Genomic DNA, 27,578 nt, shown 5'->3' on the forward strand with positions numbered 1-27,578 from the left:
TTTTCTTAGCCTTTGATGAGCTATAAAAAAAACACAAGTTTAGAGAGTAAACTGAATTATTGCCAAAATGTACACTTATGTATATTTTTCATTATTGCCATGAAGATTCAGGAATTAGGCATCTGTCATATTGGTGAGTCAAATTCCCTGTGCAATCTCCAAAATATGTTACCATCAATGATGTAAGATGGGTTTTAATGATTCTTTGAAGCTGCTTATTAGCCTCGAAGTTCTTTAAATTTCTTTTAAGGAACGAATGCAAAGCAGAAATGTATAAATATACATTCTCCAAAGTCGAAATTTTGACAAATTTTAAAAAGGCCTAATTTGCCAGCTCATTGTCTGGGATTCCTGCATTCTCCATATCTTTTAAATGATTTAATCAACTAGTTGAATAAGAAAACAATTTTTCCTGCAACAGTCTGGGTTCCTTGTCCCCCTACATGGAGAACACAGCTTAAAACTAATTTTTATCACCTGCCTGAATTGAAGAACTAGCTAGGTTGACAAAATAAAAGTTTCAAACTAATAAGGAGCTTTTGAGGAATGAATATTAAAACTCATGTTACATCACTAATTGCAGTTTTTTTCAAAAAGAACAAAGGGAATAGGATATACTGATATGACAAATGTTCAAATCTTCTTGGTGATTATGTTGAGGTACCCATCATTGTATATAACTTTAAGTAATAAATTAATTTTATTTCACCATTTGTCTTTTTTTTAATAGTCCATCTGAGATTTAAAAAAACAAACAAAAAAACATGGTCTTTGTGATATCTCAATAAAGTAATATTAATAAACACTGTTTTTTATATAGTATTACTCAGTCCTTTATCTCTCAGAAGATTTATACAAATAAAAGAATAGGCAATACTGTATATTATTCATAAGTTAGTATTGGTAGTCATGTAGTTTCATTAGTCTGAAATTATAATAAGTTAATAGTTGTGAAGTTTTACCTTAAACTGCAGAACTATTTTAAGAAACCTATAACAAATTCTTGATTAATAACAAACTTTTAATTTTAAGGCATTCTAAGACCTATTCTTTAATACTACTTTTTCATCTCTACTTTTCTTTAATCAATTTATAAGTACACATTAATATTACAATTCAAAAGAATAACGAAGATTTAAAGAGCACACTTCTATACCCTTTAAGATCTTCTTTTACAAGAAGATTTCTAAATCACATCATCTAATTCTTACATCACAAATAAAAATTGCAATCTCTACCATTAATACATTATTTGAGTGCATCAAACTAATTTTCTGTAAAGAAGTTGGCATAAAGTTTCAGAATAATAAAATATACATTTTTTCTTTTATTTTTGAGGCTCAAAATATTTTTTATAACAGTATATTGATAATTCACTTTATAATGTGTTTTGGTTTGAAGTATCATATTAACTGTAAATTTATGACACAACACATAAATTTACAGTTATTATACACAATTGCAGTAATATACTCACTACCAACAGTTGGAACTCCAATCAACTCTCTTGCTCTGTGAGTTTTATGAAATGGAGGAGGCATTTCATTAAGATTAAACATCATGCCTGGAATTCCAGCACCTGTAGGAGGAAGAGGGGGAGGATGATGAGGGGGTGTCATGTGATGCACAGGGGGAGGAACCCAGTAGTTGACTCTTGGAACAACATTCATGCCAGGAGCTTCTGGGTTGTAGGGTTCGGGAACATAACCTATTGCATAAGAAGGTGCAAGTCTTGTATTCAAAAAATTTATTTCATACACACTTACAAAAAATATCTACTATCCACACAATAACAATAAATTATTTTATCTACAAAAATGTCTTATTAAAAAGGATAAAGAATGAAATTGAATAATTTAATCTTATATAGAAAAAAAATTTTTTTTATACTTGTAAAACTAGATTGATATGGTAAAAAAAACTGGAAAAATAAGAGCTACAATGTACTTCAAACTAAAAAAAGTTGGAAAAAATTATACTTAAAAAATATTTCTCATTTGATTACAAAAAAATTACTAAATATTTTCAATGAAGACTAATATATTAATAGCTTAAATCAATAACATTATTAAATATTAATAAATTTACCATCAATAATTCAGAAATTAATAAAAAAAATTGATTTAACAAATTTGTAAAACTAACAGAATGTTACAAAAGCTATGCTGTCAGTAAAACCATTTTTTATAAAAGATATTTTAAAATATTAATAGTATATTATAGTTTATATACACAATACAAATATTTGTATTAAAAAATAATATTCATGATCACTTTTATGATCATAACACAATAGAGAATCCTAAGAAAATATTTGTGTTTGTCCTCTTAAGACATACCTGGTGGTGGTAAAGGAGGTAATGGAGGTGGAGGGGGCGGCAAAGGTGGTGGTGATGATGGTGGTGGAGGAGGCTGTTTCGGTGATTTGGTACCAACAGAATCTGAAGGGGAGAAAAAAATTATGAATTTAAGATACAAAAATCTCATGAATTAGAACAAATAAAATCTTTTATAATTTTAATAACCTAACAAATTGATGAAGCAATAAACCCTATTTATTATGAAAGCATTGTTTAAGAAATTAAATAAATTCTGATAATTTCAGCAAATGAAAGCTTAACTCTGATACCCTTTTTTAATATTTCAACAATACCAGTTTTAGAGGGTTGGGCTGAGTGGATAACAAATAAGACAATAGATACATATGGGATAAGAAATATATAAATTATTTTAAATTTATTTTCATACAACAAAATAAAAATACAACAAAACAAAGCTTATCTTTATGGCAATTCTGAATTTCTCATACGATTAAGATTTCATCCACCCAAAAGAAGCAAACATATGTAATATGTACATACATAACTAAATAAATGTTTATATAGAGTTATAATTGAATCAAGTCCATTGAAGCATGAAAAACACACATAATAAAAAAGGTTTTCTTAAATTTTTAGGAAAATTAAAACTATAATGCAGTTACAATGACTAATAGATTAAAAATAAGTATCAACTAATAAATACATAAAAACTTTTTTTAAAAAAAACAAAGAAGCAGTATTTTATTTTAAAATGACTTTAAAGGAATTTTTCTTCATTATACAAATGAATGAATTAAAAAAGTTTAACACTTACTGCAATTTAAATTTGCACATAAAAAAAAAGAAGTTGTGGATAAAACTTTGTTTTTGATTTTTCAATTAATTATGTTTGAATTCAATTAATTATGTTTTTCAATTAATTACGCACTAAAATTATTTAGTCTTTAAAAAAATTGTATTTTTATATATTTTTAAATAATACCATTCAAAGTAGCTACAACTAAAAGAAAATGAGTAGACCTGCTGTAGAAAAGATCGGGCATGTTACTATTTATCATAAAAAAAAAAAAAAAAAAAAAAAAAAGAGTAATTGCAGCCTTCAGAAAAACATTCACTCAATAATAATTCTTTATAAAAGTCACGTATTGAATTGAGTAGCAAAATATTCAGCTTTGGCCTATTCATATAAGAACATTATATTTTCTTTTATGTTTCTCAGTACTCTGAATTCCTCCCCTTATATTCTTTAAACATGCTTCAGGAAAACCAGAATCATTATATAAAATGCAAATCAGTATTCCTTCAGAACTATTTATTCAATTTTGTTGTTCTTTCTGCTTTTGTGAAATTAAATAAAATGTATCAACTAAAATGACTATCAGATTCAATCAGGAAATTTATATTCAAAAAGGTTTCTATTCAACTATAATATTCATTTTAGTTCATTTTTGTTGTTTATTTCTCTATTTCAATAAAATGAAATCTCAGATGAGATTAAGGTTATTATTATTATTTTTAATAATGAATCAGCATCAACATATTCTTGGATTTTATATTTACTCAATATTCTTCAGTAAAATAAACATTCTTTCCATTCCTTCTCTCCACTATTAATGAGCAAAATTATTAAAATTAGGTGAATCTGCAGTGACTTAATTATTTGTAATAAAAAGGTCCATAAGAACTAGCAAAAAAAAAAAAAAGTATGAACGTTAAAATCTATCAAAACAATCCAAAGTCATATTGAAAAAAGAAGCATACACAAGCATAAACTTCCAGATGAATTTTTTTTTACAAATGCCTTGATAAAGAAGACAAGAATTTACAAAAAAATTTAACTGTGAATTTTACTTTCTTACTGATATTTTGATTAATATTATTAATGCTAGTCAAACCCAATATTTAACCAAGTTTATTAAACAGGAGTACCTTCATAACGGTCCTGTGAAACGACTCCAAAATTCAAAACAGAAGATACATCTTCAACAAGAATGGGATCTGTTCCATGATCATAGACACACAAGTCCCCTCGCAGACAATAACCTCTTTCATCATAATCTTGGCATCTTTTGGATATTCGTTTGCTAGAATAACTATTAAGTTGGGAAGGCACTACTGCTGAAGGAGGTTTTTGTCTGTAATCTGTATCTCCATGGTCACCATGTTGTATCTTTATTGATCTTTCAGGCTCAGGTTTTGAGTGATAGTCAGTTTTATCGCGATCTAAACAAATAGGAAAGGAATAAATGGACCAATAAACAATAACCCAAATGATATATCCCAATAAACACATCTCCTTTCAAAATCTTGCCTCACAAATAAATTCTTAAATTTATATATATTAAATTGCTAAATATCATTTTTAAGTAAAGGCCAAATTGCTGTATAATGTATAATGAATACTTTAAAAAACAAAAAGGAGATAATATAATAGATGTAATTATAATGTAGGAAAATTGATATAAAAGTTTAAGAGTATTTAAATTAATTCATAAAGCATATTTTTAATAATATCAACGCCATACAAAATTTGATTTACAGCTTTAAAATTATCACTGCTTAGAATGCTATTACAGGCAAAATGTAATAATTTATTAAAATTTTACTATGCTCATTATATATCACAAGCATGTTGAGTAGATTCCCTCCCTTTTTAATATTACTGAAAAAAAAAAAAAAAACCTTACAATTAATATAATTATCATAACACAAATTTTAACATATTAACATAAAGCTATTAAAACTGAAATTGATTATTTTCATGAAATAGAATTTTATGCTATTTTGTTTCTTATTAATCTGTAAATGCTGAATATTGCCTTGAAGCAATCTATTTAATTATGACACATAAAATATTATGTTTGAAGCTTTAAAGCTTACCATTACCAATAAGATGTATATTGAAAGAGTTATTTAATCCATTCATAACATTTACATGCAACCCAGATGTTAATGAATATATACATAATTTTTTTTTTCACTTGCATATTCATGTTCTTTTTGTTTTATTCGTATGAATAAAAATGTTATATTTTATTCAGCACTGTTGAATAAAAAATTGCTAGTTGAAAAGAAAAGCATTTAAAATTATTTTATCTTTTTTTTTTTTTTTTTTTTTTTTTGTCAACTAAACCCTGATGTTGCTGAATAATAAAAAGTTGTTTCTTAGACAAAAACCATACATAATATGATTTTTTAAAGTACTTTTCACGTGATTAAAGAAGTAAAAGTCAAAAGAACATTTTAAAATCAACTTTTTTTTAACTGGGCATTTAAGAGTTAAAGAAATTCAGGTATTGTTTCAAACATTCCAATAAATTATGGCTATTCTATCATAACAAGTAGTCTATATAAACAATTCATTCTGATTCTCTATGAATTTTTCTAAAGAAATTTTCTTTTTTAAATGGTAGGTCTAGGTATAGAATATTGCATATCTTAAATGAAAGAGATACTCTAATCATTTACACAATTGAATGATAATTGAATATTCTAAAGACCAATTTGCAGACAATATGTACAATGGATTCTTATATAGAGGTCTATCATTTCACTCTTTTATAATAACTTGGAACATATGGAATTCATTAATACCACATATGTATGATCAAAGATGGCTCCAGATTATCACATGAGCAGATTTATTATAAAACACTGAATCAAAAAGAATAATTTCAATTAAGTTCAAATCACTTAAGGCATTAGCATACTTTACATTAATATTGATACTAAATATCTCCATAATTATCTAAATGAAAACAGATTGAGCATTATATACAAAAATAGCAAAACAATTACATATACAATTTAGTTACAGTGTCTATGGAAATAATATTAACATGAACATTATCATGTATTTTATATTATTGATAAAATTGAATATTTAAAACAATACATTATATTCTAAAGCAGAAATGGCAATATCAGATGTCTATTATAGAAATAATCAAATTAAGTATATATAGTCGTGATATATATTTACTTGATAAGTTTTCTGTTTGGTCCATTATCATAAAAAATATTTATTGAAAGTTTGCCAGTAATTTCTATTCATAGCAATAAACATGTGATTTCTTCAAAAGCAAAATCATGTGGCTTTCATAAACTGAAATCTATTTAAATTCCTTCAAAATTAGAATGACACATGCAAACTGATTTTTAAAAAATGTAAATGATTAAAATAATTTTTGAATTTAAGCAGAAAGAAAATTTTTATTTATTTATTATTATTATTGTGTTTTTAATTTACCATCAATTGATCGCTCTCTTGATCTAGACCTTGAAGAACGTGAAGAAGAACGGGACCTGGAACGGCCCTTGTCCCAGCTATTGCTTCTTGAAATTGATTTGCCCCTATCATCTACTCCATCTTCATCACTCAGTTGTTCTTTCCTTCTTCGACTGCTACGCCTATCACTTTTTTCATCCCTGAATTTGTCACTAGAGCTTTTTGAATAGTGATGGCTCCTAGATTTAAATTTTTTGGACGGAAGTGAATCATGTTTTGAATTCTTGTCATTTTTATCATCACCAAGTGATCTTTTACGACCTTCTGATATTTCTCTACTGTAAAAAGAAATATATTAGTGAGCTTTACATATATATCAGATAAAAACACTCACTATAAGAGATTATAAGAATCTTAAAAAATTCTTAAAGATATATATATTACGCAAAACTAAATAAACTTAATATACACAAAAATTATTTGAATAATAATACCTACTTTAATAAACTAAGAATAAAGTTTTTAAAATGAAAATTGCATTTAATTTCTCCAGGAAAGGCGCAATTTTTTTGATTGATAAAAAAGAAAGAAAAATACATTTCAATAAGTTTTTTTTTTTTTCATTTGATTTTTACTAATATAGAGAAAAAAAATATAATGCAAATGTAATTGTAATAATTTTGATTTTTAAGATTAGAAAGAGTGTGATTGTAATAATTTTGATTTTTAAAATCTGATTAGAAATGAAATGCCATCTAAATAATTAAATTTAAAATATGTTTAAACTCACCCTCTACTTCGACTTCTATGCCTATAAGACCTATGTGAATGTTCCGGACTTCCAGAACTTTTTAGTTTGACAGCAGAACTAAGAGAAGGTTTTGACCTACTAGAACCATTTTCAGAATTTACCTAGAATAATGAGATATAGTTTTAATTATAAATTAATCGGTAATAGAACACTGCATTGGCAACTCTTGAAAAACATTCTAATGAACTTCGCAACATTCTAATGAAGCCTAATAAGAACATATACATGCATACTTAATGTTTTTATTTTTTTATGTAATGGACTTTTGTAATTTATGATCAAATTAGATTTAGCATCTTAATCTGAAAAATAATTTTTTGAATGGTTATTTAAAAGTAATTTTTTTAAAATTTCTTCAAAATATATTTTATGATTTAATAGTTTTTAATACATTATTTTACTAATATTCTTCATTCACTTTAATAAAAAAAAACAAAGCTTTATACTAAGGATATGGTAAATCACATCGTATGACCAATTAAATAATATTAGTTTTTAACATATTTTACACAAATAAATGAATAAATAAAAATTATTAAACTGACACCTAAATGTAACCTGACAAAGCCAGCTTCTTAATATATGAATAAATACTCAGAATTAATAAAATCATTACTTACATGATCTGAACGACCATCAATCTCAGATTTTCCACCTTTTGAAGGGTCGTTCAGAGACACACCGTGATCAGCAGAATGCTGTGAAGTTTTTGCATTATTATTTTGATTACCAACATCAAAAGCATCTTTTGAGTGGCTATCTGATGAACCGGGTAAATAAGATTTATTTTTCAAAGCATCAAACAAGAGATCTACAAATGGCTTGGTTTCTAACAAAAAAATAAAGGAGCACATTACAATTATAAATTAAATATGGAAGTAAAAGAAAAAATACTTCAGAATCTAAACAGATTTCGTAAATTATTTTTTAAACAAATTAATTTGAAACGTAAACCATACCAAAAAAAATTACATTTTGCATTATTTATCAATCATAAAATTTTAGGAGCAATGCACATTTATCAAATTCTTTCCTTTACCATAACTGGTGACAATATATTTTAAATAAATTAATTATATTTGAAGAATTTAAGCAGTTACTTTTTTCTTCTTTTTGTAATGCAGCAACTACTGATATTTTCTTCAGATAAAAAATGTCCAATCTGAATACCAAATAATTTTTTATTAATCATGAATAGAATAAATTATCAATCTACCAAAATATATTTAATAATTCAAAATTTAACAGTAAACAGGAAAAGAAGAAAATTATAAGCATATTTAACTATTCTGAAATAAATAAAAATAAATAATTAAAAAAAATCAATAGGAGGGTTATTTTTTTTCTTCAATTATTTATTTTCATCAATAATAATATATTTTATTCTCCTTAGAAGATTTCAATGAAAAATTTATAAATCCTTGAAAATTATAAATAAATAAAATAAAAATTTCTAATTGCTCAAACATATCAAATAATAATAAAAAAAAATTGAATGAATTTTGTATTTTTCTTAAAGTTCTGATTAAATAGAATTTAAATGTCTGTCTGTAGCTACAAAGATATTTAGTAAATGATTAATAATATCGATAATTTTAGGTTAAAGAACTTCCCTATTTATAATTTAAGAATACTTTTCTATAATCCATCATCAATGAAAAAAAAAAAAAAATTGTAATGAATTCCAACATATACATAAAAATAAGTAACTGCCCAAATATTTTCCTCAGATTATATCCTTCCATTATATGCAAGTTTTGTCAAATAAAGAATAAAGAAATCTTTCCAGTATAAAAGCTGTTAAATTACTTCGAGAGTATAATTTTTTATATTCTAAACAATTACCTTTCATAAGAAACACATCAAGCTGATCTAAACAGAATTCTCGTAATTCATCCTCAGTTCTTTCCTTTTTAACAAGAGCTAAAATATATTTGGCTAAAGCTGTTGGATCAGCATCACACCTAAAATAGACCAAAAGAGCAAAATAATAAGTTTGAAATTTATAAAATCATGAAATAACTTATATTTGTATTCAATCACTTCTCATTTTGAAATATTCCACAATCTATGAAAAAATTACACAGAATTTCATTTTTAAAGAAATATGAAAAATATGTTTTTATTTCAAAAATACTACATTTCAGCCTTTTCAATCATTTTAAAGAATTATAAAGTGTATTATACTAGCTTTCTAAAAATTTTCACCAATTTTAGTTCTTACCATAAAGGGAATGTTTTATCTTTATGAAAAGGGAGGAAAACTATAAGCAAAAAAAGAATTAAATAAGCAGTTAATTTTCAGAAAAAGAAAATTTTCTGCATCTTAAATAATAATTCTAAAAAACAAGACACATGTAACAAATTAAGTTTCTCTATGAATTTCATATTTCATTCTTTTTTAACAATTGAATAATGATAACAATCAAATTATTAGATCTGCAAAATGCCCTGCATTAAATTACTGAGTCTTGAAGTCATATGTATTTATTTTCAATTAGACAGGAAGTGACCAAACGATTAATAAATAGTTAATTTTTGAATACATTATGTACTTACAAGAAATTCGGTTTGAAATCTACCATACTCCCAATTATTTTTTTAAACGTAAAAAAAGATATTAATTTATTAAAAAAAATATTCATTCATTATACAAACACTTTGCTTGAATATGACTTTGAAATTTTCCTTTCAATTTTAGTATACCAAAATTAAACTATGGTTTACATTCAGTCAGCTACAACCTATCCAGTAAGATCAAGCTGCAGAAACTTTACAATAGCAAGAACTTGTCCCATAGAGAAAGATCTTACTGGAATCTTATAACTAGCTTAAATAAATATAATTTGAGTGACATTTATACTTTATCATTCTGAAAATGATAACATTATTAAACACAAATTCTCCAGTTTCAGCACCAATATGATAATAATAATAATATAATCATTCTTCTAATAATTGCAATGATTTTCATCCTGAAATGATTGCTGCATATCTCATATATACAAAATCTACACTATAATATACTCAATCAATTTTCATAATTTTTTTTTTCCCTGATTATAATAGTTGCTATTAATGAAAATATAATATATAGTGTAAGAAAAATTCAAATTGCAGCTTTCTAAAGAACAGAATACAATAGATTAGCAATTCAGACACATGCATCTATCTATAAGATATTGTGATTCATGGAAGGTTCAAGATAAAATAATTATTTTCAAATCTATAAATTATTCGCAGAATTACAGAAACATAATTCCAATATATAACATTTAAATCATCAAGAAATTAGAAGAACCATTTATTAACTAGGAAAAAATAAGTAAGTCACTGATATGCTATTTAGTTTTGGATACATTGTAAAATTTAAATGATAAGTATGTGACTAGTAAATACACATAATAATATCACTGCAAAGAAATAATAAAAATTCTTATTTCCTGTTACAATTAATTTTCAATGATATTTTGAAAACATAATTGTAAATATACATTAATAAATATTTTATGATAATTTGTGAAATCAATATCCATCAAGAAAAAAATTAAAAATTATACTCAATTTAACCTGATAGATCTTTTAAAGAGCAAAATACAAGATTGTATACTACTTACATAATTAGCAGATTTTAACAATAACAATAACATAAAATAAAGGATGTAGTAGTAGCAATATAACAAGGGGTGGGCATGAGGTTGAAAATTGAGTTCGGGATGAGATTTAGTATAATGGTAATATACATTCAGAGTGTTCATATGCAAAATTATTAAGGCACAATAACCAGTCAATTTTGAGAAAATGGTCCTCAAACTTTTAACATAGCTTATATACTAGTAATGTGTTACCGTTGCCGGGGCACGGATAGTACAGTGAATAAAGCGCTAGCGTAGCATTCACGAGATCCGAGTTTGGTTCTGGGCTAGCATTTTTCTCTTTTTTTTCTTATTTATTTCAAATCAATTTAACAATTTTAATATTTTTTTCCTTTTTTTATTCAGAACGAATATATATTTTTTAAATATTCAGAATGCTTTAAATTAAATTAATATTTTAAAGATGGTTTCAATTAATATGATACTAATTTTATATGGAAAAATAATTATGCTCATGTATCTGGTTCCTGAATTATAATTCAATTTTAAGTTTAAAATAATTATAAATTTAATTTTAAATGTGAAAAAATTTTAAAATAGCTATTTTTATCTTAAAATTATTAAAAGTTTTAAATTTTTGGATTTAAATAAAGGATTTTTGGATTTTGGAAGGAAATTTTTGGATTTAAATTTGTTATAACTCAACAAAGTCATATTTATATCTGAAAGCATCTGAAATAAATAAAATCATATTAGCAAACATTCTAAATGTTGACAATCAAAAAGAAAAAGTAGAAAGCAGGTGTTAAGTTATGGAATGTACAGGCAGATGGTTCAAAATTTTTAGTAATATCTGATATGCTTTGTGCCATGCCCAATTTTCTGAAGAAAAACAAGTATTTTTTTAAGATAAATGAAATTTGTTTTTTAATCAATTCCTTTAAAGTTTCTCTGGAGCACAATCCTTATTTATGAATTGTACAAGATGTGGAAATATATCTTGTTCGAAATGTTTTTATAATTACTAATCTGTCTCCTGTATGTAATAAAAAATTAATGAAATATTTTTATGATATCAGTAATTTAATTAACATTCATCATCATTTAAATTACATTTGTAATTATTTTTCCTGCTTAAAATTTAAATTATAATTCAAATATTAAGTGAGTGAATATTTATTTTTGAAAGAGACTCATTTTGAGAACAAACATTTTTTTAGTGATAAAAGAGTTACATATTAATTAAAATTGATTGTAATTTTATTTAAATAATTTTAATTAAATTAATTTTTTAATTACAATTTAAGTATGAAGAAAAAATACATTCATTTTTGCACATAAAAATTAGTATCATATTAATTGGAAACTATCTTGAAATTATTAATTTAATGTAAGTCATTCTGAATATTAAAAAAATGCATTCATACTACTACTTATTTTTCTTCAAAAAATTAAGTTATAATCCAAGAATTAAGAGAATAAATATTTACTTCTGCACAAAAAAGAAAGAAAGAAAGAAGGGAAGAAAACAAATTAATTAAAACTGTTTGCAAATTATTAAATTAATCTGAAATAAATTAGAAAAAAAATAGAAAAAAAGTAAAAAATACTAGCCCAGAACCAAACCTGGGTCTCGTGAATGTTACACCAGCACCTTATCCATTATACTAATCGCACCTCGGCAACAGTAACACATTGACTGGCTATTGTGCTTTAATATTTTCATGAATGAACATTCTAAATCTCATCCTGAGCTCAATTTTCAACTTTGTGCCCTCCTTTTAAAAGTCAAATTTCAAGATGTTCTTTCTTATCTTCGTAAAGGCTATTACATAAACTGAATTCATTCAAAATGTTACTTGTTAAAATGTGGTTAAATGTTACTTGTTAAGTATAAAAACAAAAAAAGCTATGTAACTTTTAAGTAATATAAAATCAGAAGTTTTTAAATGAAACTCTGAATAAAAATCTAAATAGCAAATAAAAAAATTCTTGATAGAAAATAAAAAGAAATTCTAATATACAACTCTTTTGTAAATAATAATAAAATTTCAGAGTAAGTAAAATATGAAACTAACTCAAACAATTCACAAAAAGATAAAAAAATTTAAATAAATACAATAGCATTAATTATCAACAAAAATTAATATGTAGATTAAATCTTTAAAAGTATATAGTACGATTTATACATCTATAAATTCTGTCAGAACACCAACCATATAAACCCTCTAAAGTGCACCCTCTATGAGGTATCAATTTGTGCATGATTCTTCAGAGGTATCAGTTTGTGCATTATTCTTCAAAGTCCAGTGGTGAAATACTAACTTGAGGTACTTTGTGGGAGGAAGGGAATAGCAGATACTTTTATTGCCTGCTTGATTCCAATTCCCTTTTGAAGTATTTATTTTGATCTGTCAGAACATTGTACCTCCCGTAGTGATTTTTTTTTAGTTTGTGTGTGTGTGTGTGTGCATTTCAATTGTTTGATAAAATCCAACACAAATAAAAGAAAAGTACGAGAAATCCTTTTACCAATTTAATTTTTATGAAGATTTCATTTACACTTTTCTATAAATCACTGAAATGACAAACAATATAGTATAAAGGAATATATTGAAGATTAAATACAATATATTTCCATATTTTTAAAGCATTGACAATTGAAATAACTGAATAAAATCATTTATTTAACATTCCTTACAGTTTGAAATTTCAAATTATCCTTAGTTAATAATCAATATGATAATTTCCAACAATCCTTAATTTTACATCTTCTTTCTTGTCAAATTCCATGAAAATATATTTTAATGATATATTACAAAACATTAAGTTGAAATGTAAAGAAAAACAAAGTAATATATTATCAGAATTAAATTCTATTTTGAATATTAAATTCAGTAGTTCTATACATTAGTGATAATAACACATATGGAAACAATTTCAGATGTGTTATTATCTTACATAGAAATCATGATTTTATGATTCCTATGTGCACAATTCAATGTAAGAGGGTCATAACTTTTCTTAATTCAAAAATTAAATTATCTCGAAAAACATTTTATTGGCAGCGAAAATAGCTGAAAATTTTTAAGTATAAACATCAGTATAATTTTTATATTGAACTGACAAAATAAAAATGAAGAGTTTAAACATGATTCTTTATTTAATTTTGGAAATGTCCTTAATTCATTTTTTAAATTTATTGCTGGAATAAGGAAAAATTTTAAAATTTATAATCAGAATTAGTGAATTTTTTACTTAAAATTGATAATGCTTTCGATACCTAATTAAAGAAATATAATATTTATTAGAACAATTAATTCACTTACATGCGGCTTAAACGAGATGTCAGCCAAGACTTGAACGCTTCTGTATTTTCGATAATCATTGTAAAAGTTTATTATTTTAATATATTACACTTGCTAATGTTTTTGTAAATAACACGGGCGATTCACAGAGCACAGAACATTTGTACAAACATTAGAAACAGAGCATGCAAGTGTGTACATGTAAGAAAAATAAACATGTGGAAGATCATAACATTCTTTTCGTTGATTGTGAGCACAAAAAAACTTTTTTGTGTAGAAAAGAGTAGTTTTCACACCATAAACACTATGTTAAGGATGAGAAAAGTATTTAATTTCCTTGGAATAATTTCATAAATTCACCTGGAAAGTAGTCGACAACACCAAATTGGCCTTGTCGACGATTACGATTACAGTTTTATAATTCAATCTCAATATCAAATTTAAAACGGAAAAAAAATAATAATATAAAAATAAAAACTGAGTTCATAAGTATATTAATACTAGTAAATATATATTATTAAAGAAGTGAACTTTTCTTAAATATTATATAACTCACAAATCAATAGCTCAATTTTATCAATCACATTCATACAATTTAATCAGATCATAATCATAATTTAAAGGTGGTATTGTAGCCCTTTCCCTTTTTGTTCGATATCAAATTATTTCTTTAATGATTGAAAAATATCTATCATTGAATAATTTAATTAAGAAAGATATTTTGTAGATAAAAACATAGTTTAGAGATTTTTTATTAGTTTTTCTTCTTAATCTTAGTACTTTAGAATAATTGTTTGTTCAAATAAAATTTAAAGCAGCGTAAATATTTCATTTGAAATAAACAGATAAAATTTGAAAGAGTATTTTATATTTTACTCAAAATGGAAAAGCTTTAAAAGTAATTTTTCGAAATGATTCGTCGATTTGGAATTGATTATCTTGCATATTGAATATAAATATAAACAAAAACATGTTTCTGGGATATAGATGGATGATATCGGTTGATGAAATAATTTTGCAAATTTTAAAGTTTCTGTACTTTTTTTGACAAAAAAAAAAAAAAAAAGGACCTTAGCTTAATATTTCTATTTTTTTTTAATACTACGAAGAATTATATATTTTTTTCGAAAATCATTTATTTAATTTATATTTCAGAATCTTGAAAATTCTTTTAATTGTCAGAAAAAATGGCTTCTGCTTCTATTAAAATTTTTGATTCTGTTCTTTCGAGATTTCCCCAAAAGTTTTCGTTTGTTTTTGCGTATGGCTCAAAAGTTTTTTCGCAAGGCACCAAATTGAATGAAGTGAGATATATGGTTGCACATTTCTTTATTAAATATTTAATGTAATCATTTTTATCAAGTTATGTTGAGTTTGATCTCTATAAAATGATTCATTTTTGTTTAGATGTGGCGTTATACTTTAATTATGTAAATCGGTTACTTTAGCTTGGTTCTTAATACCTGTGTTGTATTTAATATTTTTAGTGAAAGGCAATTTGCTGAAATTGCTTTCTTTTTGTGCAAATAATTCAGGCAAGCTTTTAAAATGTTCTGATAATTGATTTATTAATACATTGTTAAACATGTTCTAATGTATTAAAACACTGAGTATTTTTTATGATATATTCTTTAAAATAAAGATTCAGGAAGTGAAATTCTTCACACTAGTATCAAGCTTCTTTTTAAAACTCTTTCTTCTTCTTAAGTTAGTGTTTCAGGAAATGAGTATAATGTTATTCTAAACTTGAATTTTAACTATATATTGATACCATGTTAAAACCATATCCATGTTTCATTGTATTGTAATTATATCTATGCTTTAAAATGGGGGAGAAAAAGTTATTTGTTTATTAAGTATGTGGCATTGCTGAACATAATTAATTGATTAACACATCTTTGGTGATTTTATTATTGTTATTATTAAGTATTGTTGTAATAACAGGGTAGCAATGGTACTGGAAAATTACAGGGAATTTAAATATCATCCGAAATGTAGGAAATTGGAAAAATTTCCATACAAACTATGAAAGTACAACGAATTTCTTCTTTTTCCTTCCCCCCCCCCTTCTAACAGATGCCAATCTCAAAACTTTGCTTGTATATGGATACTGTATTAAAAGATTGTAGCCATAGCTCCAAAAATGAAACTACACCAATCATCATAGGGAACAGGGAAGATAGTATGCAGCTCCTATGATACAATATGCTTCTTCATCCATTGTCAACTATGACTTGCTTACAGATAGATGTGATTTGGTCTTCTAAACTTTTATGGGCACCAAAACCTGTTGTGTTACATTCGTCCTTTAATGTACTCCATGATATGCATACACATGATCACCAATAGTAACATATCCAAAAAAAAAATTTATTAAAACTTGTGAAAATGTCCTACCTTATTTATTACCAATTAGCTCCATTTTTTTCCAACAATCTTTTAAGAAATCTTTAAACAATAGAATATTTGCAATATGCTTTGATGAAGCTTTGAACTGCATTTCACAAAAATGTCAATGAATTTGGCTGCGGAAAGTGTATTTAGTATCCACAAGATATGCTTGTTCGAAATCTGAAAAAAAATTCATTAATTGGTCTAAGAATTGTGTATGATATCTTAAATTTTTTATGGAGGTATTTTAAATGTTTGCTTCAGTAAGTTAAATTACCTTGTGCAAGGCATTACAAGGTGTCCATCTGGTTGGGAAATGTCAGGAAAATATATTATAAAACTGGAATTATTTTATAAATCAGTAATTTTTATCAAACATGATAATTCACTGGTATTTTTTCTATCGTTGGCAATTAATGAAAAGCAAACATTTACTGTTAGTTGAAAATGAGCTATGGAAAAGAATTAACTTCCATATCTAATTAATTGCATATATAAGTATATAAATATATTATAATTTCTCTGAAAATTTTTGTTTGCTATTCTACAGAATGTCAAGTTATTAACAGAATTAGCAGAAATGATTTTGCGCATTATGGGAAAAGGCAGTGTAACTAAAGCCCAGCTCCTGTTGCTATTCTGATTTCTTTTATTTAAAAGGATATATAGAGAGAGTTATCCTCCCCTCCCCCCCTTCATTCTTTGAACATTAACTCAATCATGCCACATGTTATGAAGGTGAAAGTATGAATTTTGAGTATTAATATTCAAAACCATTTAACCCATTAACTGCCAACTAGGAGATATCTCGTAATAAATGTGTGCACCAAAACTGCGGGCTGCGGGATATCACATAGTGTGTGCTGCAATTTTATACTGACCTTGACACCCAGGGCAAGATGCTCTAAATTTGCTTGGCAGATGAATAGATTAAATTAAATCAAAATTAAATCTTAATTAATTTATTCATTAAATTTCCTAATTTTTATCTTAATTTAGCCCATATTTACTTCATTTTCTCTCTTATTTCCTGATCTAATTCCAACTATTTTTATTTAATTAATGCTACAGAAGCTCTGTGAAATTAATTAAATTGACAAATTCCCACTCTCCAAGTGAAAGGAGAAAAATTTATTGATGTAAACACATTCTTTTAAAAAATCCCTATAATTCCCGTACCTAAATCAACATGGTAAAGAAATTTCTGTCAGAATCTCACAGTATATAATCATGGGGATAAATATTTCATTCACTCATTTCACTCTTGTGTCATTCTGTGAAGTGATGCACTTCATCACTACTTGCCTGTACATAAATCATGCCTCCCAGAATGGTATAAAGCAAAGTTTTAAAATAACAAAAGTGTCTTCTCTCTTTGGCCACAAAACTGCTAAAAATATGCATTTTACACACACACACACACACACACACACACACACACACACACATATATATATATATATATATATATATATATATATATATATATATATATATATATATATATATATATTACATACAAATCTATGCATTATAAAGAAATGAGTAATATCTAATAATTTGAAAGAAATGAGTAAAGCAACTAATAGTTTAAGACATTTTAAATAATAATATTAGATTTTAAATTTGATTATGAAAAGCATTTTTTCCCCTTCTTTGCTATTACTTATAGGATGTCTTGATTGAACTTCTAAAATAAAGGTGAAAAAAAAAACAACCTTTCAGTATAATATATTCAGTATTATATGATCAATTGTCCCAAACATAAATCTTGTATTGCAAAATAACTGCCTATAAATGTTTATTATATGAAGTGTGATTTTTTTTTTATATTCGAATTCTTTTAATTTTGGTTTATATTTAAAAATTTAATTTTGGTTTCCTTATTAGGTTTCATGGCATTCAAAATGTGTGCCAAATGTGTTTTGTTTGTTTGTGCCTTGCATGAAATAAATATATAGTTTTATGAAATTACTTCAAATGAATATCTTCGTCATATAATGAGCTATACTTCACAATAATAGATACAATATTTTCGCAGCGATTTGTGTTATAAAGTCATATTTGATGCTATAAAATTTGTTCATGTAGTCTAGACTGGAGATTTCTTTTATATTAGGCTAGGGCTGTAGAAACATTGGTCTATTAATCGAAATTATATTTAATTCTGAAATTTAGTTTTATGACATAGATTTGACTTTTTATTCAATATTCAAATATTTTTAATGAGCTTGAATTAATTATATGTGCAAATATTTATAAAAGCTTTTATCATCATCATCATAATTCTGTTTTTTTTAAACTGGCCTTTGTAGTAAAATTGCCTTTGTTACTCTAATAAATTCATGTTTTTGCTATACTATCCAGCATCCATTGCTAGTATTGGAACTTAACAAAAGGCATTTACAATACCAATTTTGATAGTTGATGACAATTATTGTAAGCTAGTAATATATATATATATATATATGCCACTTTATGCAGTCAAATAAATAACATGATGTACTGGAATGCTTTTTTTAGTTTGAATTGAAAGATTTATTTATTTTCACTTATAATTAATAATGAGTTTTTTCCTAATTTTTTTCAGGGTGACATGATTGATTTTGTGTTTACTGTTGATAATCCTCTTGAGTGGCATAAAGCAAACATGCAGACAAATCACAAACATTATTCGTTTATAAAATATGCAGGTGCTGAATTTATTAAAAATATTCAAGAGAATTTTGGAGCTAAAATGTATTTCAATACTTTAGTTGAAGTTGAAAATAGGGTAAATATTATGGACTGTAAATTTTGATGTAATAATTGATCATGTTTATCTGACTGTTTCTTAATATAATTTCTTTATATTTAGTTAATTAAATATGGTGTTATTAGCACAGCTCATCTTATTGAAGACTTATTAGATTGGCAAACATTATATATAAGTGGTAGACTGCACAAACCAGTAAGTTTTGTTTTATTCTTTTATAAGTGTTATTATAAATGTACTGTGCACTGAAATTTTACAAGCAAAATAATGTGAAACAAAATATGAGAAAGTATACTGCTCATTTAAGTATCCCACATCTTCTGCTTCTTTTCAGCAATTCTATCTTGCTAAGGTGCAAGACATGGAAGAATGAGCACATATCTAGAATTCCTCATCCTTCTTTGACTTTTTTATTCAGAGTTTTTTTTAAATTTATTTTTTAAATCCCTCATGTGTATATAAAAATCATGTCATTTCTGATCATAATATTTTTGCAAAACATTGCATATTGATTGCTTATATGGCTAGTTCATATAGCAAAATAATTCTCAGAGTGACACGAAGAATAATTTTTTATATAATATCTTTAAATGTGGCCAAAATTATCGACCTTTTTCAATATCATAAAATCAATAACAAATTTTTAAAAATCATTTTAACATGCAGACTTATTAATATTTTGTAAAAAAAAGTGATTTATCAAATTTTAAGAACAGAAATTTTCTATTTATTCACCATAATTTAGTTCAATAAATGTTTAGATTCCTTATAGTAAATAAAAATTGCTCTAAAATATTTTATTGTGAATTAGTATCTTTTTCCAACAATATTTCAAGTTATTCGCAGTTTTTATGCCACTTAAGTGCAGTGGGTCACCTTATTGTTAAATATAAACATCCTTTCATTTTTCCTCTCACCCCAAATTTGACTAAATAAATACATCCTGTTACGTGTGCAAAAGTGCACAGGATTTTAGAATCTGAGAATGAACACTTTTATTTATCTTCTAATTTTATTATGCATTTAAAGTTAAAAAAGGTTATTTAGTTTTAAAAAATGGATAAAAAATTGACTATTATACTTGAATTTAATTAATTCTATCTGAAATTATAATAGATCATCTTCTATAATTTTCTCTTGTGTTGAGGTTGAAAATTCTTCCTAATTAATTTAGTCCTCCTGTCTGTAAGAATTTCTTAGATTGAAGTATTTATATCATCTGCTGCCTCAAAATTTAGAATTTTAGCTTAGATAACCATCAATATTTTTAATTAATTTATATCAAATAAAAAATTTAAAAATTGTACAATTACTTTTATTCATAAAAAAGAATAACTTTATGACTTAAGTGAAAATTCTTTATTCATTTAATTTTAGTATTAATCTTTACAAACAAGAAAAATGTAACAAAACTGTACTATTAAAAATATTTTGTCTTGTAAGGTATATGAGTTGCTTGCTTACGATAATTTCTTTTTTGATCTAAGGGAGAAGAGAATCTTGCCATTGAATTAAATATGATAACCACATATTGTTGAGAAGTGATTAGAAATAGATTGCAGAGTGATAAATAAATAAAATTTTACTTTTCTTGTAATTCTTTTTTTTTTTTTTTTTTCCTTAATCCATTTATGTGTATTTACTTTGTAATTACATATAATTAGAAAATAATGGAAATCTGTAATGGTAGCTTTGAATTTTGGTGCTAATTTTTTGGAAGATTGTAAGAAAAAAATGAATTCAAAGTTTTAAACTTTCAATATAAAAAGAAATTCATTTTTAATATTAATCTTTTGCTATTATTTTTAAAAATTCAAATTCAGTATGTATATTATGTAAGTTTTATCTAAAAGTTTTTATATTTTGTAAACATATTTGTGATATTTAGAACATAATAGAATGTTTAGTATCTAGTGGTTTTGTCATGTATGAAATTAAGAGCAGTAGAAATAATACTTAATTGTAATTTTTTTATGTATTAAATATAATATTTTAATTATATCTTTAGGTTAAGGTTCTAAAGAAAGTAGAAAATGCTGATATACAAAAAGCTTTGCAAATTAATTTGCAGAGTGCATTACATGCATCATTATTATGCTTACCTGAAACATTTTCTGAAATTAAGTTGTTCCTTAAGATTGCAGAATTGTCTTATTCAGGTAAATTATAATTTTAGTTGCCTTTTTGTTTTTAGAATTTTATATATGATATGAATAATTTATTTTACATATTATAATATAAATGCTTAAATATTTTTTATAAAGCAAAGATTATACACTATTATCTTAATAAATAACATATACACTAAAATCATCTTTAATAATGATTATTACTACTAATAATAATGATAGTTTTAGACACTTGCATAAAATTTCTTTGAAAGAAATATTGAAATGTTCCTTTTTCTTGATTCACTATTTGTAATTTGTCTTTTCTATAGGAGATTTTAGGATGTATTTTGGTGAAGACAAACGAAAAATAGAAAATATTGTACAAAATCAAGTATCTTATTTTCGTGACTTGTATGCTGACCAATTGAAATTAATGCCTCAACTTCATTGGAATCAAAGTCAGTGTACAATTGAGGTAAACAATGCTGTACAAATTACTGTACTAATGTAACATTGAATGAACATTGAAATAAATATATCAGAAATTATCAGAAAATATAATGTTTAATTTTTGCTATATATGTTTTGATAATGATAATCCAAAGGAATAAACAATTTACAATTCATGCTCTTCTGGAAGTTTATATGATTTAATTGCAATTTTAGATGAATCAGGCATTCTAGTTGCCTATTAATTCTCTTAACTTTATAAATTAATAGTGACTTTAGATTGTGTATTTTGAAATATGGCAAATCATTGCAGGAAGAATCTACTGCATTTTTTAAATATTATTATTTTGTAGAATTTTTTTGTACAATAAGAAAATTTTTGTACTAACTTTTGCATTGCAGACTGTCTATATTTGGGCACAATTTGCAATTGTGAGTGAGTCCAAATTAGAGATCTTGAAACTAAGTATTTAGTAAGGTCTTGCCCTTATCATCTGAATACAATTCTACATCTATATTCTAATCTTCCTAATATATAACTTAAAATGAAATATTTGTCTAATTAATAAAGCAACAGAGTGTTTATCTAATTACCTTTCTATTAACCATTTTTTGATAAAATGATGACAAGAACTTGGTGGTCTTTTGTTAATCATTCAAGTATTATTGTGCAGTTTAAGATAAAACTATAGGTTTGTCCTGGTATTTTATGTGAGAATAGAGATATAGTTAATATGTTAATTAATATTTATTTCACTTTTAATATGTTAATTATATACAGATGAATGCTTATTTCATTATTAAAAAAATTATTTACTGCCTGGAAAGTACTATGAATATTATTTATATTCTTCAAAATTTTATATTTGATCTGAAGACAAGTACAATAATTTATCATTTTTTTTTTCATAGCAAGATGGCAGTTCTGCAACTACTTTGCATCACTTAAATCTACTTCCTAAAACTGTCCAGCATAATTTATTAGCCATTTGGAATAAAGATGGAAGATATAGAGATTTAGAAGATGTTTTACAATCTCTAGCTCATGACCCTCAGTGTAGTGAAATGGTAGAGAAAGGTATTTATTTTTGTGTGAATGCAATTTAATGTCAAAAGAGTTCTTACTTTAAAAAACAAACTAGGACCATGATGGTCAGGGCGTAATGTCTCGATTTGAGAAAAGTAGGATTCCAAATTAACTTAATCCAACCCCAAAACTGCTGTGTATGTGTGTCTGACACATTTCCAATCCAATGTTAAAGGTCAAAAGTCCTCTTGCTTATGTGGCACAGAAATTTGTAAATTGTATGTGGTCCGATGTATATGAAATAAAATATTTCAGGTCAAAAGTCCTTCTGCTTATGTGACATAGATATTTCGGCAAGGTTTGCAGTCATGTGTTCTCCTTATCATCTGACAGTAATTCAAATTTATGAAATCTGCTTTAGCATCTGAATTGTTTCAAAATGGGAAGAAAATAATATTAAACTAAAACTAAACTGCAAAATAAGTTAGTATACTATCAACAATTTATTATGTAACATCTTAAATTGCATACAAATTTCAACTTTTTTATTCAAATGTTAATTACTGTAAAATTTCTGTAACTTTCATCTAATTTTTTGACAATATGAAATAATTACACTTTTGAAAATAAAAATTTAAATCTTAAATTTAAGTCTGTAAGAGCGAAAATATATGATAAATTAGTGAAAAAGAGATGCAGATTTGAATGAATGATGTTAGTTATGTTCTTTTAACTCCAGTGTGATGGCAAAATAATTTGACAAGAATTACAAAAGATGAGTGCTAGAAGATGAAGTCAACATAATGAACTAAATTATAGGAAAGGAAGCAAATAAAGAATAGAAATTTATATGCCTTATCCATGTCAGTGCATGCTTTTCTGACTATCATTATATACATAATGCATTTTCTAACTCTGTTGACTTAATAACTGTCTTAAAAGCAAACAAACATGGGATATACTTTAGCACATTAAGAAGTACATAACTTTATGTGATAATATTGTTTGATTTTATTTTTCTGAAGTATTAAAATGCATGTATGTGTTTTAATTTTAAATAATCTATACAATTTTTGATGTTATTTATGTAATTATGGCTAATAAATTTTAAAACATGAACAATATTTTTTTTATATGCTGCAATCTTTACAGATAGCCTCATGAATCGATAAGCTCTAGAATATTATATTTAACTATCCAGAAAAATTTATCTATTTTTGGCAAGATCTCTTATTAAACAGTTAAACAAAATTCTATTGTAATACTAAATATTAATTTATTAAAATCTGAAAAAAATTTTTTGGTCATGTTTTTGAAAACATGATTACACTTTAATATATTTTGAAAAAAATTAATGTGATAAGAAACAAATTTTAGGTTTTTAGTACTTAATGTAATATTGTTTTACAACCTTTTAGTAGAAAAACAATATTAATATTAACCTAATTTAATATCTTAAATATCAGTATAAATAATGATGGTTCTGTTAAATATTAGCATAATTTAACAGATAAGAAAATTAAAGGAGCCGTTTCCAGATATTTATATAATATTGTAAAAAAAAAAAAAATCAGTTATATTTCAAGGAGAGGCATGAACTGATAAATTGTAGATTTAGAATGTTAATGGATAAATGAAAAAAAAAAAGAAGTAAAATTTTAATAACTATGTATATTTTATGTTTAAAAGTAATTTAAATAATAATAAATACTAGATGTTTTATTCATATTTTAAATTTTTATTTATTTTAATTTTTAACAAAATGAATTTACTTTAAATTCCATATAAATGAACAGATAATTTTCTGGGTTTTTTTTTAGCTATTTGTTTCTAGAATATTTCTAATAGTTTTTCAAATACATATTTATCTTACATATTTTTAAGATGTGGCTTCTTGTTGTTTATTTTTATACATTTCACTAATTATTCAAGGGGGGAAGCATTTCTGCATTCATTAATGATATTTTAGCTGTCATATATCATGTAAGATTGAAATTTATCTTATTATCTTATTTATCAAATAAGATCTTTTTGAATCAAATTCTTTATCTTATTTGAATCAAAAACTTTTTTATGAGTGTTTCGTTTTTTAAAGTGTGTCATGTATCAAATTGAATCGATTTATCCTCATTGATTATTTAATATCTTTTTTAATCCTTTAAAGGACCATTTTTTTCTAGTCATATTATGTTAAAATATTTTTAGGCTTGAAATTAGAATAATAAAAGAGATTCATTTAGCTTTTTAGATAAATTTACTTTGATTAATTATTTAATTTGGTTAATTAATAATTAAGTAACAAATCAAGACCATTTTGTGTGAGAGAAAGAACTGAAGCATCTTAGTTTCTGTTTTACTAAAAAAATTTGTCAGAACTTATGCCAACCTACATAATTTCATACTAAGATTGATAAATTTGGCGGGAAGCATACTTCCCACAGCCCTAGAAAGGGTTAAAAGGAACTGTGAAGGTACTGAGTTAATTTTTTAAAAAATATTTGTTAGATTAACATTAAATATAAAGGGGTATTTTTAACAGTAAATTCACATGATTTATTTCTTGATTACAAGTAGTAATTTAAAAAAACAGAACGCCTGATGACCATATTTTAATCAAAGTAATGAAAAGGCAACAGGAGTGCCATGTTTATTCCTCAAACTGATAGAAACATGACAAAGAAATATAACTTAAAATTATGAGTGTACTCTATTTAATATTGGATGATATGCCTATTGACTATAATGCAATATATTATGTGATAATTTTGCAATAATAAGTTCTTAATTAGACTGATTATTTGCCTGTATCTTTAATCTTATGTAATTCATATTTTAGATTCCAGGATACTACTTTAAGAATCTTACTGATCTTGAAAAAATAACAAATCAATAATTTGTTTTACTAAATTATACATTTATCTATTTATTCATTTACCAAATAAAAAGTTACTTTGTTTTTATTTTTTGTGACATATCATTGAGTACTTTGTTTTAATTTAGATATGAAATTTGTAAAGGATATATGATGTGTATTTTTATATTTAATTTTATTAATCCCATATAATTCATTTTTGTTTTTATAGCTATTCGCGATATTACATTATGGTCCAGTATGTCACAAAGTGCTAAAGGAATTTTAACAGCTGGTAAGTAATGATTATGTATCATCAATGTGTGAATAAAGATATATATGAATACATTTTTAAAATTATTACAAATAAAATATGGACTATCAATTTTACAGGTGTCATAAAATCATTGAAATATAGTTCAAGAAAAGTGAGAAAAATGATAAAATCAATGAAATAACTTTTACTTTGTAATTTACTAGTACTTTTTATGTAGACAATTTCTGTAGTGTAAATATGAGATTATTTATAAAAATATTTTCTGAATAAATATATCTGACTAATCCTGTTGATAGAAAATTTATTGATTATGCAAACAGATTAAAAATAATAGTTCACATGCACAGTTTTGATATAAAAAATTAAATTGTACTTGATATTGTGTATATAAAAGAAAATTTTATTTTAAATAGCTTACAGTTATTACCAAAGATGTTTTTCTAAAAATATCTGATTTGAAATCTAATAAGCATTGTAAATACATTAAATAAATGCTTTAATTAAAACTGAGCTTCTTAAAGTATTAAGATTTCAACTTGAAATAAATAGTCACAACCAAACTGAAATAGCAAGAATATTAGCAAAGGAAAATCCTCTTTTCTCTATAAAAATTGGCCTGTCAGAATTAGCTAAAAAGAAAGAGAACTAAAATGATGGTGATGATCTGAATTTTTATACTGAAGCATAAAAGAAATTATTATAAAAATTCTTTTCCAAGAAATGTTGAAAATTTATGAATTAACATTTTACAATTCACTTATTTCTAAAAAGTGAACTAATATACATTTTTTTCTAATGTTTTCGATATGATAACTTTACCATCAAGTATTTCTTTGACAATATTGTTGATTCTGAAGAATGTAACTTTTCAAGTAATTGAAAGAAATACTAATTAATTCTATTATTTGGGTACATAAAATGCAATTACTTGTATGACAGCTATGATTAATTTGGATATGGCACCCTCTCGATTACAAACAAAAAGGTTTAAACACTCAACTATCCTCAATTTCTAATCCCAAAATGCTGTTATAATATGTTATATAGTTACAAATGCTATCTTGGTATTCTAAAGCATAATTTTATGTATAGCTGCTTCCCCTTTACTGTAAAAAAATAACATTTCTTCAGTTCCTGAATCGATGAGGGGAGGGGGGGTAGGCAGAAATTTTATCCAACTGTCCCTGTTGGATAATTTTAAAATATATTCAATTATCTAAATGAGTTAATGTAGCAGTTTTGTTAATTTTAAATATTTTTCTGAAATTTGAGTAATAGTTCTCAAATTCAAGGAAATTAATGTAATTTAAAATAAACCAACAAAACATTTTTTTTATTTGCCTTTTTCAAAAATCATTAGGGAAATTAAAATCCACCAATTTATACAAGTTATAAATATCATTGTGCACAGGTTACCAAATGAATATTGTAAAGGACTTGAAAATATAATTA

General features: G+C 24.9%; 2 protein-coding genes across 4 annotated transcripts in view; one reads left to right on the top strand and one right to left on the bottom strand.

Annotated features, from left to right (window-relative positions):
- The window catches only part of LOC129971602 (RNA-binding protein 26-like), a 33,749-nt gene extending 19,085 nt beyond the window's left edge, over window positions 1–14,664 (bottom strand). For both annotated transcript variants that reach the window (XM_056085530.1, XM_056085529.1), the window contains exons 1-8: window positions 14,286–14,664; window positions 9,206–9,324; window positions 7,981–8,189; window positions 7,340–7,461; window positions 6,571–6,887; window positions 4,251–4,544; window positions 2,340–2,441; window positions 1,478–1,708 (exon numbers count right to left, since the gene is read on the bottom strand). In XM_056085530.1, coding sequence (XP_055941505.1) covers window positions 1,478–1,708; window positions 2,340–2,441; window positions 4,251–4,544; window positions 6,571–6,887; window positions 7,340–7,461; window positions 7,981–8,189; window positions 9,206–9,324; window positions 14,286–14,344 — 1,453 coding nt within the window. In that variant the 5' untranslated portion in view covers window positions 14,345–14,664. The remainder of the gene's footprint in view (window positions 1–1,477; window positions 1,709–2,339; window positions 2,442–4,250; window positions 4,545–6,570; window positions 6,888–7,339; window positions 7,462–7,980; window positions 8,190–9,205; window positions 9,325–14,285) is intronic.
- A 392-nt stretch (window positions 14,665–15,056) lies between these two features.
- Window positions 15,057–26,387, top strand: LOC129972868 (phosphatidate cytidylyltransferase, mitochondrial-like). Of its 2 annotated transcripts, none has more exons than XM_056087169.1 (8): window positions 15,057–15,162; window positions 19,246–19,428; window positions 19,513–19,605; window positions 21,419–21,569; window positions 21,851–21,996; window positions 22,884–23,049; window positions 26,082–26,144; window positions 26,243–26,387. In XM_056087169.1, the coding sequence occupies exons 2-8, from the start codon at window positions 19,252–19,254 to the stop codon at window positions 26,305–26,307; spliced, it is 861 nt and encodes a 286-aa protein (XP_055943144.1). In that variant the 5' UTR covers window positions 15,057–15,162; window positions 19,246–19,251; the 3' UTR covers window positions 26,308–26,387. The 2 variants fall into 2 exon arrangements, with proteins under 2 accessions (XP_055943144.1, XP_055943143.1); XM_056087168.1 differs by lacking the exon at window positions 15,057–15,162 and adding an exon at window positions 15,224–15,568.
- Window positions 26,388–27,578: the final 1,191 nt, after the last annotated feature.

The sequence above is a fragment of the Argiope bruennichi genome, chromosome 6 (assembly GCF_947563725.1).
Source record: "Argiope bruennichi chromosome 6, qqArgBrue1.1, whole genome shotgun sequence".
Lineage (NCBI taxonomy): Eukaryota > Metazoa > Arthropoda > Arachnida > Araneae > Araneidae > Argiope > Argiope bruennichi.

Excerpts from the sequence above, each read along its gene's own strand:
- LOC129972868 (XM_056087168.1), top strand. The coding sequence starts at position 15,452 with ATGGCTTCTGCTTCTATTAAAATTTTTGATTCTGTTCTTTCGAGATTT. Across the intron at positions 19,606-21,418 it reads GTGGTAGACTGCACAAACCA|GTTAAGGTTCTAAAGAAAGT; the intron begins GTAAGTTTTGTT and ends TTATATCTTTAG. Across the intron at positions 21,997-22,883 it reads AAAGTCAGTGTACAATTGAG|CAAGATGGCAGTTCTGCAAC; the intron begins GTAAACAATGCT and ends TTTTTTTCATAG.